The following is an 18,406-nucleotide window of genomic DNA, read 5'->3' on the forward strand; positions in this document are numbered from 1 at the left end:
CAGTTATAGTTCTTTTCTCCATTTTATTTTTTGGGGTGCGGGGGTTGGAAATCACTTAAAACATGTAAAAATGCAAAAAAAAATTCGAAATTTTGTTGAAAAAAAAATTTTCAAAAATTTTTTTCTCGAACATTTTTTTGGGGGGGGGGAGGGGGAGTTGGAAATCACTTAAAACATGTATCAATGCAAAAAAAATTAAGAAATTTTGTTGAAAAAAAAGTTGCAAAAAAACTTTTCTCTAACAATTTTTTTTTTGGGGGGAGGGGGTTGGAAATCAATTAAAAGATGTAGAAATGCAAAAAAATCGAAATTTTGTTGAAAAGTTGCAAAAAAATTTTCTAACAATTTTTTTTGGGGGGGGTAACAATTTTTTTGGCGGGGTTGGAAATCACTTAAACATGTAGAAATGCAAAAAAATTCCTTTTTTGGGGGGTTGGAAATCACTTAAAACATGTAGAAATGCAAAAAAAAAAAATTTTTCTCTAATAACAATTTTGGGGGGTAACAATTTTTTGGGGGGTTGGAAATCACTTAAAACATGTAGAAATGCAAAAAAAATTCTCTATTTTTTGGGGGGGTAATTTTTTTGGGGGGGGTGGAAATCACTTAAAACATGTAGAAATGCAAAAAAAAATAATTTTTTCTCGAACATTTTTGGGGGGGGGGGTCCAAAAATGTTTTTTTGGGGGGGGGGGGTCCAAGTCCAAAATTTAATGGCATGATCCTTGGACCATACCTAACTCCCCCACCAAGTTTCGTCGAAATCCGTCGAGGAGTTTTTCCGTAATACTGTTCACAAACAAACAAACAAACAAACAAACAGAAAGGGGTGAAAACAGTAACCTCCATCGAACTTCGATGGCGGAGGTTAACAAGCATCGCACTCTCACAGTTGTATAAGAATCAAAATAAAAAGTTAATGGTAATAGCAATTGCTTACTTCTCCATTGACGAATCGAAAATATTGAGGAACTGCGCTAAAGACGTCTGGTACATCACGTTGACCATATTCATCTCCGTAATGAGGAAATAGAGGGTGCTACCACGCGTAGCGGCTGGTCGAAACTCCTCGCGGGCCTCGTTTATCTTGATCTCTGTTTTAGCAGCCACGTTCAGCTTCTCAGTTACTTCACTTGCTGTTGCCTTTGTAGTCTTCAAAACCCCAATCAAAGAGTCATCATCCACAAGAGAACCTGCAGAAAAAAAAAAACAAAATAAGAAACTCAGCCTCTGGATTAACTGGCATCATGCCTCAAATATAAAGTTCCGTAACTGAATCAAACTTCTCAAATTTCAATTGTCTTGAATTTTTAAAATGTGCAAATTAAAAAAAAACCATCATATCCATCTATCCATCGGGACCATACTCTGTGCGGAGCATTGGTGCTGTCTTCACAGTCTCCTTGGATATTGGGCACAATCCCGGATGGGTAACCACTCCAACACAGGAAACCAGCAAGCTGGCACTCATTTTGCCAACCTCAGAAGGATAACAGGCAGAGTGAACCCTACCTGGTATTAATTCAACAGCCAAGTGGGATTTAGAACTCACGATCCAAGGATCCCAAGCTCACTACCCCAACCATTAAGCCAATACCAGGCATCTGATAAACTTGGAATAAAATGCTTGAAGCAGACTCTCAAGATGAATACTTGAAAAGATGAGTGTAACTTTCACAAAGCATGCTCAGGAGGATGAATTTGATAAGAGAAATGGATCTTTTGTTACATTTCTTGAAGGTTACTTAACGAAGGAGCTTGCACAGACGTTATGTGGAGGACATGATATTGCACATCCTCACATGATTGTCTGTTCATTTATTTACCTGCATGTTCCAAACACGCAAAACTTTGTGATAATTTTGCCTGTGTTTAGCAAATAGTGTGGAAAGCGACATCTGCATCTGGCTTAAAGGCATCAAAATCGTGCCAACTTTTGCTGGTCCAGGTGTCATTGACACCTGGACCATCATGGATTGACATCGTGGTCTCATATTTGTTTACTTGCTGAACTACAGTGTTCGAGATGACAGGTTAGTTTTGAATAAACATTGTAAGTTGGAGGGAGCCTTTCGAGTTTTCACTACTGGCATCGTGCCACCCTCTCACCCTTCTTTCTCCAGGTCTAAGGTTCGTGGAGGGTCTGCAATACACATCACGTGCACACACACACACACACACACACACACACACACACACACACACACACACACACACACACACACACACACACACACACACACACACACACACACACACACACACACCCAAGGTAGAATTTACAAAACAAGTTAACTCCTAAAAAAATTTCTGCCAATCGCAAGTTCTACAGTAAACTTGTCTGTTCGTGTGTCTCATTTGAACTTGTGGTTCAGAATACAGAGACCCGAGGTTGAAATCCCACATTCCATCGGATTTTGGGCATCGTCGGTTACAGTCCTGGGAATTCATGTAAAAGTACACCATTGTTAATACGTGTCTTTGCTATATGAAGACAAAGTAAACATACCTGAACACTATTTAAAGGAGACAAATCAAATGGCGGAACCAAGAAAGTAGTACAAACGAAGCAAATCAATATAAAGTTTACCTTTGGTGCTGCTGAGCTTAAAAAGGAGATTATCTTCCAGCTGGTTAATCTTCCTTTTGTTGGATATCACATCTTCAATCAACATAACCCGCTCTGCCTCCAGTTCCTAGAGGATGAACAAATGTGGGGAGTTCAAAACATGGAGAGATATAAAATCCACATGTCAAAAAAAAATCTCTCACTTTTAAGTGTTTATGAGCTTTTGTGTTATTTTCATTGGGATGTTCAGAATCTAAATCGTATCAAGTGTCTTTTTTTGTGAGCTCATGTTAAATTACAACAACTCAGAATTATTAGAGGTGATCATAACAATTTTCACGAAAATCCTGGAATTAAAAAATTCACCATGAATCTGAAAATGCACTTCATTGAACTTCACACTACTACATCTGGGCTTACAGGATACAGCTCAGGGAGTAGCGTGCAAACTATGAGAGGTCGAGTCCATGTTTTACTCCCAATCTAACAATAAACTATCAATCACCCTGAAGTTTCACAGGCAGGCAGGCAGGGCACTGCATCAATGAGTGTGCCTTCTATGAGATGGGAAGTAAAGCTAGGGCAACTGTCTGCCAGCATGTGATTGTGAGAGTTAAATATCCTATTGTGTCTTTCATAAAAAGCAAGGATGTAGAGATTGCGAGCACCATGCTCAACTTAGAGATTACCTGCCAGAACCTTAAAATGGGTGTTACATCAGCAATACAGTCCTCAAAATAAAGTAACCAATGCATGAAATAATTTTTTTCTGGAGGCAGGTATTTCTTGCCTTTGTGGTTACCTGATTGATCATAAAACATTTAAATAATGTGCAATCAACAAGAGTCTAACAAATGGAAGACTTGACTCCTTCAAAGTTCATCAATGAAGTTGCATTTACTGCTGAATGGTGGGTATTTCTGAGAAAGATGTAAATGCAGAATTGATAACAATCAGACCCAATAATTTACAGTTCATTATTAAATTTCAGTTCAGTTTTTACCTTTTTACAGACACACAACCTCAATATTGTCTTAAGGGTTCCAGAAATCACCTTCTTCTCATTTAGGATGACTCTACCCAGGAGCTGGTCTTCCAAACCCTGCATTGTGACCGTGAAATCGATAATGGAAGTCTTTGCACTGATCTCTGGTGTGTACTCTGGATTTGGCAGCTTTGTCGTAATGTACAGTCTGAAACCTGTCATGACATCCACCTCTTTGTCCCCAACTTTTACCTGCATTGTGTGAAATACAACATTATATGGAATGTCAATGAAGATGTGATTGGGACAACCATTCTTATGTAATCATTTACAAAGTTAAAAGTGTATTAATACAGCAGCCATTCTTTTCCCCCATTTAAGGACAGCATTTGGGCATAATTATTATTTAATTTTGTATCTGATTCAATATTTCTTTCACGAAAACATTACGAGAAAAACTGTTTTATAAGAATCATGCACAGACATGTTTTTTAAAAGGTAAAAAAATAATAATGGCTGTAAATAGTCTTTCAAACCATCATAGCAATGAACCATCATCTCGTGTGGAAAGTCCAGCTCTTGCTTTTTGCTAGCTTCTGTACACTTCATAACATGAATCACTCATTCATCGTAACTATGAAACATCTGTAGTTTTTGTTATATATACATATATATAGAAGAATATATGTTGGTGAGGTTTTGAGAAACTGCAATGATATATGTGCACTCACAACATGTCGGTCCTTGAGTGTAGTTATTTCCGTAATAAATATTTGAATCGTCCCTTACCTTGAGATGGGTCAGTGAGAAATCTGGAGCGTTTGCCCGAGCGGTCATTTAAAGCTCCTTTCAATGGTCGTTTGCAATGGCGCTTTTTAACAGTTATGGAGGCTCTTTTTAACGGGGGGAAATATCGAAATGTGGGGGAAATATTTGGAGGGGACATATCGCAGACGGAGCACAAACTGGCTCCACCAATGGCGGAATACATATTCCATTTCATTCAATCACACAATGAGTGACAAGCCATTGGTTTTGGGATGCCATTTTAAAAAAGCACTCCCCCATCAGTTAGGACCTGGGTACTTGAGGTGAGACTACCAAGGACATGAAGTGAGTTGGGTTCACGTAAAATTCAGCTGCAGACGGGGCGTCCTCCATCACTCCAAGTCTTTCCTTGGAAAATCAAAGCCATTCATAGTCTACAAGGCCTTTGTCCACAGGTCAATGGAATACTAGTCTCTCCGTGTGGACTTGCACCTGAGCATCATATCCATCTTTTCTGGATTCTGCAGAATCTAAAGCTCTCAAAATTATTGTAATCTCCCAGGATTCGGCCAAAGCACAAGGTGTGTTATTCTCACGTGACAGGGAAGGTTTATGGTCTCTGTTTTCTCCTGTCTGTGCTCCAATATTGCTCCCTCTGCTCTGTCAGTCCTCTGACCCTCCCAGCAACTCCAGGATGCATGTGTTCTTCCAGTTACCCCCTCCTGCTTAAATTTCCAAAATCCAAGCTCAGTGCATCCCTCAAAGCTTTCATTCCTTGGTTCTCCCAGCTATGGAAACATATTCCAGGGGCTGTTCTGTCTCACTCTTCCCTCCAGGTCTTCAAGCAGGCAATGCACCTCCACCTCATGCCATCCATCCACCATCCTCAACCATGATCTCCATTACCCCCATTCGCCTTTCGTAACTCAACCATTCCAACTTGATCGTTTCAGTTTCCTTCCCCCACGCCCCTCCTTCTTTCCTGCTTTTCAGTTCTGCGCAGAATAGCAGGTTTTTTTTCGATGCAAGAGTCTCGGCTCATGGAGTAGCGAAACAAAAAGGGCAGCAGGTTCGTGAAAGGAGGGATAACACTAAAAGATTGCATTAAAAAAAACAAAACATCTAAAGCTGATTCATAAACTGCAAAATTAAACTTCAGCCCACCGTATAGATGGAGCCCGACTTGATAAAATTCTTTTCCAGGACATTGTCCAGTGCTGGATCAAGCTCTTCTCTGATGTCCTCGATAAGCAAGGGACGCCCCAAAGTCAAACAGTTCTCCAAGTGGATGCGAAAGTTCTTGTGGTTCAGTGCTGTCACCTGTTCATGAGAGGACAAAAAAACAGAAAAGACAAAAAAGCAAAGCATTAAAGAATGAATGAGATTTTTAAAAGGATAATTAATTCCAAAGAGAAAATTGTTTTTCCAAAGTCCGTTTTATCAACGTTCTGAAATGGAATGGGAACACTGAAGGTGTAAAAATGACACACACACACACACACACACACACACACACACACACACACACGCACACACACACACACACACACACACACACACACACACACACACACACACACACACACACACACACACACACACACACTGACACACACTGACACACACACACACACACACACACACACACACACACACACACACACACACTGACATATATACATGTGTATATATATATCCAAAAGTAAATACATAATGTTGGTCTGGTAACTAACAAATGTGTCACAATTGCGTACTTGCAGATTGTTTGCCTCCTCCTTTTTCTTGATCCAATTCTTTCCTTGTGTCTGTGGATCAATAAGGAGTGGAAATCTTGATGCCTTCACCACAATTATGCCATTTTGTATGGAGAGGTCATCACTTGGAAGTCCTTGTAAATTCCATTCATTTATCTGCATTGGGAAGGTTAGAGAAAACTTATTAGTAAAACATTCCACATGAGGAGTTGCACCAATGGCAAAAATTTCGTCTCAATCCGACAAGCAGTTGCAGAGAAAAAACATGAAAGTTCTGTGAGGACAAACCAGCAAACAAATGGAGCCAAATGCAATGCCCTCTCCTAATCCTTCGGCGAGGACAAACAAAACAGACAAACGAGTCTTGTTCGTGAAGGATAATGTGTAATTTGCTCCTCCAAAAGGTTTATAGCCGAAACGTCAGCTTCTTGCTTCTTCCCACAGGAATTAACATGCCTCAATCAGGTCAGGTCAGGTATGGGAGCATGGGCCGGAGCAGCGAGTCGCTGCGTACACTTTCCCCTGGAACTCCAGCGGCCTCTGTCTGGCCATCCGCAGGCAGATGCCTGGCCCGTCCCCATTTCCTTGAGATGCTGATCAACCTGTTGCAACCACGAGGCACGTGGTCAGCCCGTTGGCCTCCTCCACTCACGAGGCTCCCTCGCTGAGAGAATCTGGTGAGCAGGATCAGCGTCAGGAAAACGAGCCACATGTCCATAGAGCCGCAGCTGATGATCACGGACCATGCAGGTAACAAATGTCATTTGAGTCTCTCTCAGTAACCGCTCGTTGGACACAAAGTCCGACCAGCGATAGCCAAGGATTCTCTGAAGAGACCTGGTCCCAAAGTAATAAAGTCTCCATCTCAGATCTCCGTCCTGGTCAGAGTCCAAGTGTCACATCCGTTGAGCATGACTGGAAGCACCAAAGACCTGAAGACTTGGATTTCCGATCTCCTGCACAGGAACCGACAGCGGCACACCCCATGATCCAGTGAATACATGAATCCACAGGCCCGACCAGGACATCTGATGACCTCTGGTTCACAACCAGCAAAGACATGAATATCACCACCAAGGGAAGTAAATCTCCTTGTGACCTCAACATTCTCACCAAAAACACGTACAGATAAGATAACAGCACGCAAGATATCATTGAAAGCTTGGATCTTAGTTTTTACAAAGGAAACCCGTAATCCCAGCGGCTCCGACTCCACGTTCAGCACCACGAGGGCCCCCAAAAGGATATCCAAACTACACAAAGATGACGGCATCATCTGCGAAATCAGGTCAGAGATGTTGACATTCGCAAACGATGCACCGCAGCTTGATCTCTCCGACATCCTCCCTAGAATCCGGTCCATACAAGTGCTGAAAAGTGTGGGGGCCACCACAGAACCATGACGAACTCCAGTAACAACTGGAAATAAGTCGGAGATGGTACCACCACATCTCACAGCACTATCAGTACCAGAGTAGAGTTCAGACATCAGATTGATCAGTTTTGGTGGCACCTCACGAAGATCAAGAATCCTGCAGATGACATCCTGCTTTCCTGAATCAAGCACTTTGCAGAGATCAACATAAGCTGCAAGCAGCCCCTGACGAAACTCTCGTCTGCGTTCGGTGAGGACACGAAGTGCAAGGATATGGTCAATTGTTGACCTCTTTGGTGTAAAGCCTGACTGCTCTGGACGCTGGTGCTCAAGCAGATGGTGGCGAACCCTATCAAGAATTATCCGAGCAAAGACCTTGCCCGGCACTGAGAGCAGCGTCACCCCTCGGTAGTTGTTGCAGTCTTGGCGATCACCCTTCCCTTTCCAGAGAGGGACAACAAGGCCCCTCTTCCAGTCAGTTGGGATGATGCCTGTGTTCCAGGCAGAGCACAAAACTGCATGCAACGACACGAGTGCAGCAATTCCACCAGCCTTGAGAAGTTCGGCATGGATGCCACAGATCCCAGGAGCTTTGCCCCGTTTCAACCGGTTCAGCGCAGCCCGTGTTTCCACAAGCGAAGGTGGACCACAGTTGATTCGAGGGTCAGTAACAGGGATTGCAACACCCTTGACGTCCAACTCGACAGCTGGTACAACCGCTCAAAGTAACTGGCACAGGGGGTCTTCACTTCGGACTCCACTGTCAAGACCCCACCATCCTCCCTCTACCTGTAGTACACCGAAGGATGGGCTTTGAGGAAGGCAATGCACAAATTCCCCTGTAAGCAGGACGAGAATCACTTGACCACAGGTGATGCTCTACCCCCTCACAGATTCCCCGCACGTACGCCCCCTTGTCCACCCTCAGCGTACATACAGTTTTACGCCACAGCTCCCCGAACAGCTCAGTTCTGCCCTTAAGCCTGGCCCTGCGACTCTGGTCAATGGTATCCAGAGTACCTTGAGAGACAAAATTCTTCTTCGCCCTTTGATGAGTTCCAAGACATCTCCCGGCAACATCACAGATGGTGGTCTTGAAGGCATTCTACAACTCTTCAGGATTCCCCAAAGCACCCAGACGCCCACCCCACCCCCCCCCAAGTCCTCACCCCACCTGTCCACAAACCCCTCAGCTACCCTCATGTCGTTGACCTTGCCAACATCTCGGCTGGGATGGTCCCACTCTCTTGGATTTAAGCTGCAATTTCAGAGTTGCGACAACAAGCCTGTGGTCATTATTGAGGAACTGAGCGCTCCAGTAAACCCAGCAGTTCTGGATCATCCTCCAGCGACGATCAACGAGCACGTGGTCAATCACCTTCACCACACCACCAGCATTGGAATACCAAGTCCAGCAATGAGCCTGTAGGTGCATGACATCCCCCAAGACTAGAAGAGTATCTCGCCTGGGGTACTCATCAACCACAGACTCAAGAGTTTCAGAGTGAAATCACTCGCCTCAGTGGGAGCAGATGCAGAGACCAGGGAAATGACACCCAAGGAGTGATGAATCATAAATTTCATCATACTCTCGTTGACCGGTGTTACTGCAATTATCATTGGAGTGAGCTTATTGGACACAGCTGCAGAAACTCCATGGGCATGGTAACCATCAGAGCGACCAGACGAATTGTAGGTGTAACCACCTGCCATGATCTCGCCGAAATTCGGTCTCCGAACCTCAGAGAGTGCTGCAATACCCATGGTCAAAATGCTTGAGCTCAGATGATAACACAGACAGGTGATCATCTTCTCTTTGGGATAGGATATTCCAGGCATCCAATCAAAGGGACTGCCCCAAGTTAACCCAAGGAGACCACCGTCCGGTGAGCTGCTCTGCGAAGGGCATCAGCACAGGAGGTACTTACACGGAGTGAGTTTTCCATTTTCTTTGCAATTCATGGGTTTTGCGGAATGAAGGGTTTTACAGTGGTCAGAGTGCAAATCCTGCCAGCAACCTCCTAAAAAAGTAATCTAACTTCAGGAGGACGTCCGCAGACACAGTTGGGCACTAGATATGGATGGCCGTTGGCTCACAAGGAGCTCCTTCACCCTTTAACAGGTTTTGTTTTTCGTCATGCTCAGTGTCCATATCCATACACCCTCCTTACCAAGATGAAACAGGTGAGTACAGGTGTACATGGTACCTGCAGCAAGTGAGATCTATTCTGACTTGAGCTTGACCTGACAAGTCACCTCAATCAATGTTCTGTTTTCTCCATTGATTGTAAAAATGACATTTTTTACAATATATATTCGTATTGTTTCATATTATTCACAATCCTGTAATAATTAAGCAATCCATGTATGTAAAATCAACACGAGACTTACATCCACAGTGGTTACTGAATTGAGACACTCTCGTCATACATAGTTATTTTAATGTGTCTGGTCATTGATCCAATCAATGTTCTATTGATTCCATTGATTCTAAAATATTTTTTACAACGTTTTCTCGAATCATTTGTCTCCGATGATATACAATCCTGTAATAATTAAGCAATCCATATGCCACAAGTAAAAATATTACTCCACTTATATCCAAAGTGGCCACTGAATTGAGACACTCATATAATGAGCCAAATCATTGATAGATAACCACGACCCCATTTCATGGAGTTACCGTTGGTTGGTCAGTGAGCATCGTGATTAGACTGATATCATCAGTAAATGGAATTCTTCTCTTTTTCAACTCTTGCTCCCATATGTCCTTGAGAAGCAGATTGCGGAACGCCTGGTTGAATGGCCCACAATAAGAAAGGAACCCTGTGGCTAACAGGACATCACCGACAAGCCTAAAAAAACCACACACATCACGACAATCACATTGCAAAGTCAAATTTTCCGGTTCTGGAATGCAAACAAATGACTCCAGTTACAAATGCTGTTTCTTTCTCGATGTGAGTAAATGATAAACCTTAATCACACACCCACAAAGGATGATATATATTTAATTTAAACATGAAAAATTTGATGAATGACGCATGGCCAGGCAAGAGTGATGATTTGCATGGCAGTGAAGAGTCTTTTGGGGGCTCTGGATTGCTGTGTTTTAACATGTGATCCATGCTTAAGGATAACTTATGGCTTAACATGCCTGGTGTTGGCTTTAATGGTTCGGGTGCTGGGCTTGGGATCTTCGGATCCTGAGTTCAAATCCCACTTGGAATCCACATCCACACTGGGAGGGAGGTACTGATTGTGGCTGGCTTGTTGGCAGTTCTTTGCAGATGAAGATAATTAATTGGAAGGTGTTTGACGATGTCGGTCCTGAAGGGAGCTGACGAGACCCATTCTTGAGAAACAGGCCCCCACTGCATGCGATGGCTGCATCGATATGTTTGATTGTTGATGGGTGGAGGTTGGTCTTTTCTTCTCCTCCTCTTCTCCTTGATGCTGACCATTCACTGGTTTTCAAAATGGCTTGTTGCACTTTTGATATGAAGTCGCCAGGCAGCATGGTCTGCAGCCTGTTTCCCATTGTTGATGATTGAAATTGCAGATTGAGAGGGACTTCTTTATCGAATCCTTGAAACGTTTCTATGGAACCCCTATGTCACGTTTTCTGGTGCTCAACTCCTCATCCGTCGCAGCCTTGGGCAGGCGGTTATCATTCATCCGGACCACATGGCCTGTCCATCTCAGCAGAGTCTGCAGCAGAATGGCCTCAATGCTGGTGATGTTGCATCCATTTTGTTTTGAGAATGCGGAAGAGGCATCATTGATGGAAGCGCTCAAGGAGGCACACATGCCGGCGATATGTGACCCATGACTCAGTGCCATGAAGCAGGGTAGGAATGGCAACAGCTCTGTAAACCTCAACTTTGGTTTGCATTCGTCGGTTGTTGTTAATCCAGACATGTTTAGAGTCTCCAAAATGCACTGCTGGCTTAAGAGAGCAGTGAATTTCCATATTGATTGTGGCATCACACGAGATGACATGACCCAGGTAAATGAACTGTTGGATGGCGTTCAGCTCAGTTCCCTCAATAGCTATCCTTGGTGGTGAACAGACTTGGCATGGAGCTGGCTGGTTGAAGACTTCAGTTGTCTTCAGGATAAGGCCAAGCCCAAACAGTTGTGCTGCATAAGAAAAGTTGGTCGTTATGTGCTCCAGATCAGACTGTGCATGAGCCACCAGAGCAAAGTCATTTGCAAAGAGGGACTCCTGATGAGCAATTGTGTAGTATTTGTGTAAGCCTGTAGTCGTCTGAGGTTTGAAGAGGTTGCCATGGCTGAAAACGATTGTGGACACCCTCCTCCAAGTTGTTAGTCGCTTTCTGGTGCATCATTCTGAAATAAAATCAGTAAACTAAACAGCACTCGGTGGAGAACTTACCTCTGCCAGGCTGAACAGTTTCAATGTTATATCTCACTGATAGACCCCAGACACGGATCATTCCACTTCTTGGTTCATGAATGATTCGGGGAAATTAAGCATCTCCGATGACAGATGATTCCGGTACTTCGTTAATCATCAAGTATCCACCACGGGAACAATCTCAATGGGACAAATCAATTCCATGTTGAACGCAGTGGTCAACATCACGTGTGGTCTTCGGAATATCGACACCCAGCTCTTCCTGGACTCTCTGTTCTTTTCTCCTGATCTCCAAGCTATATGTTTGGATTCGGAGGTTCCTTCTCCTCGGATTGCCGCGAATGGCAGGCTTAATGCCAATTTAAGGGTTATAAATATTGGAAGGCCCACATCATTTACCATAATTAATGAAATGATTCAACCAGTGATGTCCAATTATTCTGAAATGAGCGACAAGGGGGAGGTGGATTGCAGATAAGGCTCGCACAGTCTTACGTCATATGGGTTTATCAAATGAACAGGACACAGGTACAAGACACAAACAGACAGAATTGGCGGGAAAAAAAACACGATGAGTGGCAACGATAATAAATAAAGACTTACAATGAAAGAATACATAAATCCGCTGTGGGGCCACACTTATAACATGCAGACACACACACATACATAACCAGCTGAGGCTTTTCTTGGAGTTCATTCACTTCAATGGAACAACACAAAGAGGGGCAGAGTAGGTCGATACCAACCAGGGATCCCAGCAAAACCACAGTAGTCTGGAACCAAGGAGCGTTCTCGGAAAAAGTGAATGACACTGAGGAGGCACTGATATTCACTTCTCTCCTTCCCACCCTCTCATTTTCTCCCACCCCACCCTCCTGTCCCCCCTTCTCAACATGACTTGGTGTGGACACTGAAGAATAGTCCTTCTGACAGCAGCCCAAAGGAGGCCACTGTAGCATTCTGGCCAAAAGTGGCACTGCGTCTTGCCGGAGATGGCGTCTTGCCAATGGAGAGCTGGATTGCTGTGGTCCCGGGTGATGATGTTGACGACACCGATGGTAACGTCACGGTCTTGAGCCTGCTCATCCGCCGGAAGGAGGGAGAGAAGGGAGCGACATAATGAATGACGTGCTGGTGGCGACCTCGTAAAACTGACCCTCTTGGGGGTCTCGTCACTCCACCTCATCGGTTTGGACAGGAAGGACAGATCACGTGACATCCTTAACCAAACTAACCAACACAGCAAAGAACAGCTTTCCAAAGGCGAATGTGCTGCATTCAAGTTGTCCTCGGAAGTCTGCAGAGGACAACTTATCCGAAACACAAATTCCCTTACACACATCAAAATGATCTATCCTACACGAGCACACGGACCATGCTGAGGTTATACATTTTTTTTTTCTCACAATGAGAAAGCTTTGTTCATGACAATGAATGAGAAAGTTTTGTTCATGACAATGAAGTGAATGAGTTATTTTTAAAGTATCAACCACAAAGACCAAGTACAGTAGACTTCTTTCAGTTCTTACAGTGCTTCTTACAGTAGACTCAATAAAATAGTCTATTGTGAAAAATGTTGAGCACTTTGAATCCTGAACGCAACTTCAACTCCGTCCTCATCAGTTGCAGAGTCGATTTGAATAGAAACGAGTTTGAATATTTGCCATAATTAACCTGCAAGTACTTTTATTGATTTTGCAGAAACATCTTATTTTGAGATTCCATGCTTTTCTTACCTCTCTATCTGTTCTTTGAAAATCTTGCTTTGCTGCGTCCATCGCACCTTCTCTCCGCCAAGGCCATCAATCAGTACCGATGCAGTCCGCATCTTCTTCCGACAACTTTCGGCAACATCCAGCAGGTCCTGAAAGCAATGGCCACCATCATCACATCCGTCATCGTCCAAATAAAATACCGATATCATATTTGATAAAGGATTACATCATACTTGAGTGCCCTCCAAATTAGTGCAGTGAGCAGACTTGTTCCTCATAAACATAGATGACCTCTGATGCTCTGGAAAAACTTATTTTCCTTTGATCACATGACTCCACATTGAGTATTGAAACTTACCCCATAAAGTACCCTAACTGACAGAGAGAAAGCAGTTGCGTCACTCTCTGCTGATATGGAAATGATTAAATGCTCATCTGATGAATGGAACAAATCCTTCAGTGCAGGCGAATCTCATAGTTTCACCCGATTTATCCGAAAGGGTCATCAAATGAACTCACCTATTACCATCGTCAGCCACTCGAAGAGGGTCGGTCTCCTGAACTACTCGGCCTCATCACCAGCTCAGACCTCTCCTGGGTCAAACATAGAGCAAAGCTGGCTTTCCAAAGCCAGCCCCACACTGGGGACCCTCTGTTGTTCCAAGCAATTTCTCGAAAAATCAGAGCTAATCTCAGCCTTTCAAGCTCATCGTAAAATTGTACTGCTTTCCTCAACCGGTGGTACCCCAGCAACACACCCATACCTGTGGAATCTAAAGCTCTCTACCTTATTGCACTCTCTTGCGATGAAGCCAAACACAATGGCTGTTGCTCTTACATCGCATAACCTATAATTTTACCACCTCTCCTCTGGTTTAGCTCCTTCTGCTTTCTCGGGTCACCGGCCCTCCTCATCTCCTCCAAGATGCACCTATTCTTCCAGGAACCCCTTCCTTGGTCCTCTCCAAAAACCCAGGCTTGCTGTTCACTCCCGATGTTCCAGGACTCCTCTTTTCTCCTGTTGAAAAGTATCTTTTGTGGTCTTTTCTCCTGTTGAAAAGCGAAAAGTGTCGTTTAGCCTTCCTGAGAAGGTTGAATGTACTTTTTCCCGAGAGGGCTTCAAAAGCAAGTTCGGACACCACCATCTCATGATGTCATGCTGCATCACTACTCATGATCTTTTCTATTACCATGAACACGAGTAACTAAAACTTGGTGGACAGGTTGGGTGGATGGCAAGGAAGAATTAATAATATTTTTATGAACATCCGGATCTGGAAACGAGAATTTTTTTAATTTTTCAAGTGATTCTTTACCATTGAGAGATGGGGTCCAAAACGATACCTCAAAAAGTTGGAGACGAGTTATGACAAAACTTGGTGGATGAGTGGGGTCAGTGACAGGAACGTGCTGATTCGATTTTGGTTCGGGTCTGGATGCAGATCCGGCCTATCATTGGGATGTAAAACGTAAACTGTTCACCTGATGGAGGTGTGCGCTCTTCCGAATGCCGTTCCAGTTGAAGTCCGAGTCAAAGTCATTTTACTTTGTAACTGAGAATTGCTTCGACTAATCCTTGATAGCACCCCATATTTCCCTGTTCAACCACCCTGGTCTCTTTCTGCCTCTGGCTTTACACCTCATTGGAAGAAGACTTATCCTGTACACTACACATTTACTCCTTGAAACAGGGTAAAAAATGTGGAATATGGAGTAAACATCAAAGTGTCGAAGAATTTGAATTTGACACTTGAATTGTACCTGGGACAAACAACTTTTTGAAAATGTTCTTCATCGGCCGGGCACGAAAAGGGTCTCCCTGATGGCAGTTTTTCAAAGAGTCCATTCAAGAAGTGACTTTCATCGGTACATTCATGTATCGTCTTCCTTGTTCAATGCTTGTAACTACAGAGACTCCATGCTGGTTGAAGGCTCACCAAGTTTAAATGCCATTGTAATGACCTTTCTCAGTCTTGACTTATTCTCAACATTTAGATAACTACACTAACAAAACACTGATCAGCAAGGAATTAGTTTACATCCACATCACTCGTGAGCACACAGAATCGGTATTTTCATCAAAAAATACAATAAACCATCCTTATCATCGTTACGTTTTAAATCCAAACCCACAAAGGGGTTCACACAACTTTTGATGAACCTCGTGATCACAAAGGTGCAACGTCATGACATCCGGATCACAACAATGGAAGCATCTCACCTGCTTCTCTTTCTTTGCAGCATTCAGTTTGTCCTTCACAATGTCCATCTCTGCGAGTTTCTCGTTGTAATTTTTTCGAGCTCATCAAGCTCAATCTGAGCTTTGTCAAGACGATTCTGTTGTATTAACAGGTTGGCCTGCGCAAAACATTTCACGAGACGTATTCGTCTGGTTAACATTCGTGGAAGAAAAATGATCCCGAAATGTTCAGTCAATGATTATAATTATTACTGTTGTTCTCATCAAACTGATGACTACTCGTGTCCATGAAATCAGCACAACATTACAATGATATCTACCTTTGTCTTTGTCCTTCGTACATCAACCTCCTCCATGAGCTTCACAACAATGCTCAGACAAATAAAACTTTTTGCAATGGAAATAAAAAAGACAAGATTTTGTACAATGGTTACCTGTAAAGGAAGAACTTCTTTGTTGATGCCATAATAAAGCACCATTGCCTTAGTCCATGAAAGCAAGCCTGCAACATTGCTGCAGACTTTTGTGGCTTCTTCGAGTGTGTAATCATCTTGATTGAAGTACGGTCCCAGCAGATCCACGGTCTCTGCGTTGATTGAATCTTTGGAAAAAGTCTGGAGTGATTGCAAGAAACCTCCACCACTCATCACCTGCAGGATAAATATAACACTGCACTTGGAATGAAACATTTTTTTTTCTGATGACGTGTTGAAGAAGTAGAGGTGGGAGGGGGGTTTTTGGGGGGAAGGAGGTGGGAGGGAGGTGTGGAGGTATGCTGATGATTTAAAATTGTTTTATTTAAACTGATTGCATTTGCACGTTATATGGAATCAGGTGTGCAGACAATTATGGAACCAATTCCAGAAAAATGTGTCTGCAGTGCTGTATATCATCAGCCAATGTATATTATCTAGCTGACTGCATACAGTCAGCACAGGTGGACTCCCCTATGCTCTCATTGATCTGACAATATCATTGTTGGATAATATTGTTGTGGTTGACGAAATTCGCAAACCACCATTCAGGTCCCGTAGGTGAGATATCTCTGTAAGTATATGTGTAGTTATCCCAAACCCGTTGTTTAGAGGGAATAAATGTCATTCATTCGGGCTGCGACCCTTCAAGATAGCCGTTTTTCTTTTACTATCTTTATTTTGGACCAACCGCCATTACTACCACCACAACCACCACCAACCGCATCTCGCCAACCACAGCTACCTTCTCCAGAACCGCCTTCACAACATCCACCTTCTCCACAACCGCTTTCACAACAACCACTTTAACCAAAACCGCCCAATCACACCACCATCACAACCGCCTCAACCACAACCGCCATCGCATTTCCATCTCAGCACATGGTTGCCAGAAGCCTGGCATTCATCGAGGGAGAATGGACGACGGCCTCACCCCCTCCTCCCAACGAATAACCCTGCGAGAGGAACAAAAAGCTCTGGAAAAGGCAAAAGAAAGGCCCCGATCCAGGAGAAAAAAACGCCGTTCTTCTGGAAGTTTCCTGCGCTTGCTGGAAGAAGGGGCGGGAGGCGAGGGCGGGCGGAGCTCGAGATATAAGGAGGAGGCGCAGGCTCTGGTGTGTGTGTGTGCGTACGCTGAGGTTTTTGTCTCTCTCTGGGCTCTGCATTGCGCGCGCTTGCTGGATCGAGCGCGCTCTGGCTCTCTGGCGGCGAGCTCCCTGGGACGGTCATGACGAGAGCGGCGAAACGAGATTGAAAGCGCCGAGCGCGGAGCGGATCGGGGGAGTTGGAGAGGTGTGACAGCGACAGAGAGAAGAGTTTCTGTTTCGGGCTCGGGCGCGTTGTGGCGGCGGCGAAGCGTGGCAGCAGCAGCGCAGCAGCCAAGACGGGTAGGCTCTGCCCGGTCTCGCGCCCACAGACCACGTCTGCCCCCTTGTAGTTGAGGGTGGCCTCTTCCTTTTTCTTTTGCTTTGGAGCACATGTGTTGTCGGCGCCATCTGTGAAGTAAAACTGTGTAAGTGTTGCCGTGTGCTCGCGTAGTCGGTAGTAGATCTGCATTGTTTCTTTTGTTACATTTGCTTTTCGTGCATAATTGTTGTGTTCTTTTTGTTACATTTGCTTTTGGTGCATAATTGTTGTAATTGTATATGTGTGCTTTCCGTTTGCCGCGGAATAAATGTGCCTTATGTTGAACTGTTTTCCCCGTTTCGCTTCGTCTTTTCTTTAATTGAATCTCCATCTTACTTCACGTAAAGGGTTGGTAGGGGCTAAATACGCCCGATAATTAATCGGAACCGTCGAGGTTGACGATAACACCGCTCGGTTATCCCGATAGTACGGAACGGGTCGCTTAAAGTGGCCCGTGTCCGAAGTCGACCTGCGGCGAGGTGCGATCGCCCGGTCTACCCTCCGTGTGGGTACTTAGGTAGGTCGAATTTGGCGAACAACCCTATCCCACGCGGGGGGCCGATTGGCACGATCGTGGTGAGGCCGAAAGGCCCAACCGTGACTAGTTCCCGGCGTTAGTCAGAGAGGGTCACGACGGAATTGTCCGTCCGGTGGGCGACGTGCCGCGATTCGAGTTACGTGGCCGCTCGCACGCCGGCGGGCGCGAATTCGCAACAATATATTAATGTTAACCACCTTCATTTCCTCCCCCTATCCCCTTCACTCAACTCATATAGCTT

The 18,406-nt window shown here is 44.3% G+C and overlaps 1 protein-coding gene across 1 annotated transcript in view; it reads right to left on the reverse strand.

The window, feature by feature from the left end:
* Window positions 1–671: 671 nt before the first annotated feature.
* Window positions 672–18,406, reverse strand: part of LOC147006369 (dynein axonemal heavy chain 8-like) — a gene marked incomplete at its 5' end in the record, with an annotated part of 86,445 nt that continues 68,710 nt past the window's right edge. Inside the window, 10 exon segments of the mRNA XM_085869003.1 lie at window positions 672–1,193; window positions 2,591–2,696; window positions 3,624–3,806; window positions 5,487–5,642; window positions 6,077–6,232; window positions 10,135–10,306; window positions 13,569–13,696; window positions 15,769–15,836; window positions 15,839–15,905; window positions 16,182–16,397. Coding sequence (XP_085725129.1) covers window positions 937–1,193; window positions 2,591–2,696; window positions 3,624–3,806; window positions 5,487–5,642; window positions 6,077–6,232; window positions 10,135–10,306; window positions 13,569–13,696; window positions 15,769–15,836; window positions 15,839–15,905; window positions 16,182–16,397 — 1,509 coding nt within the window.

The sequence above is a fragment of the Eptatretus burgeri genome, unplaced genomic scaffold (assembly GCF_056783735.1).
Source record: "Eptatretus burgeri isolate ZD-2024b unplaced genomic scaffold, Ebu_testis_v1 Ebu_testis_scaffold_3195, whole genome shotgun sequence".
In the NCBI taxonomy this organism is placed as follows: Eukaryota; Metazoa; Chordata; class Myxini; order Myxiniformes; family Myxinidae; genus Eptatretus; species Eptatretus burgeri.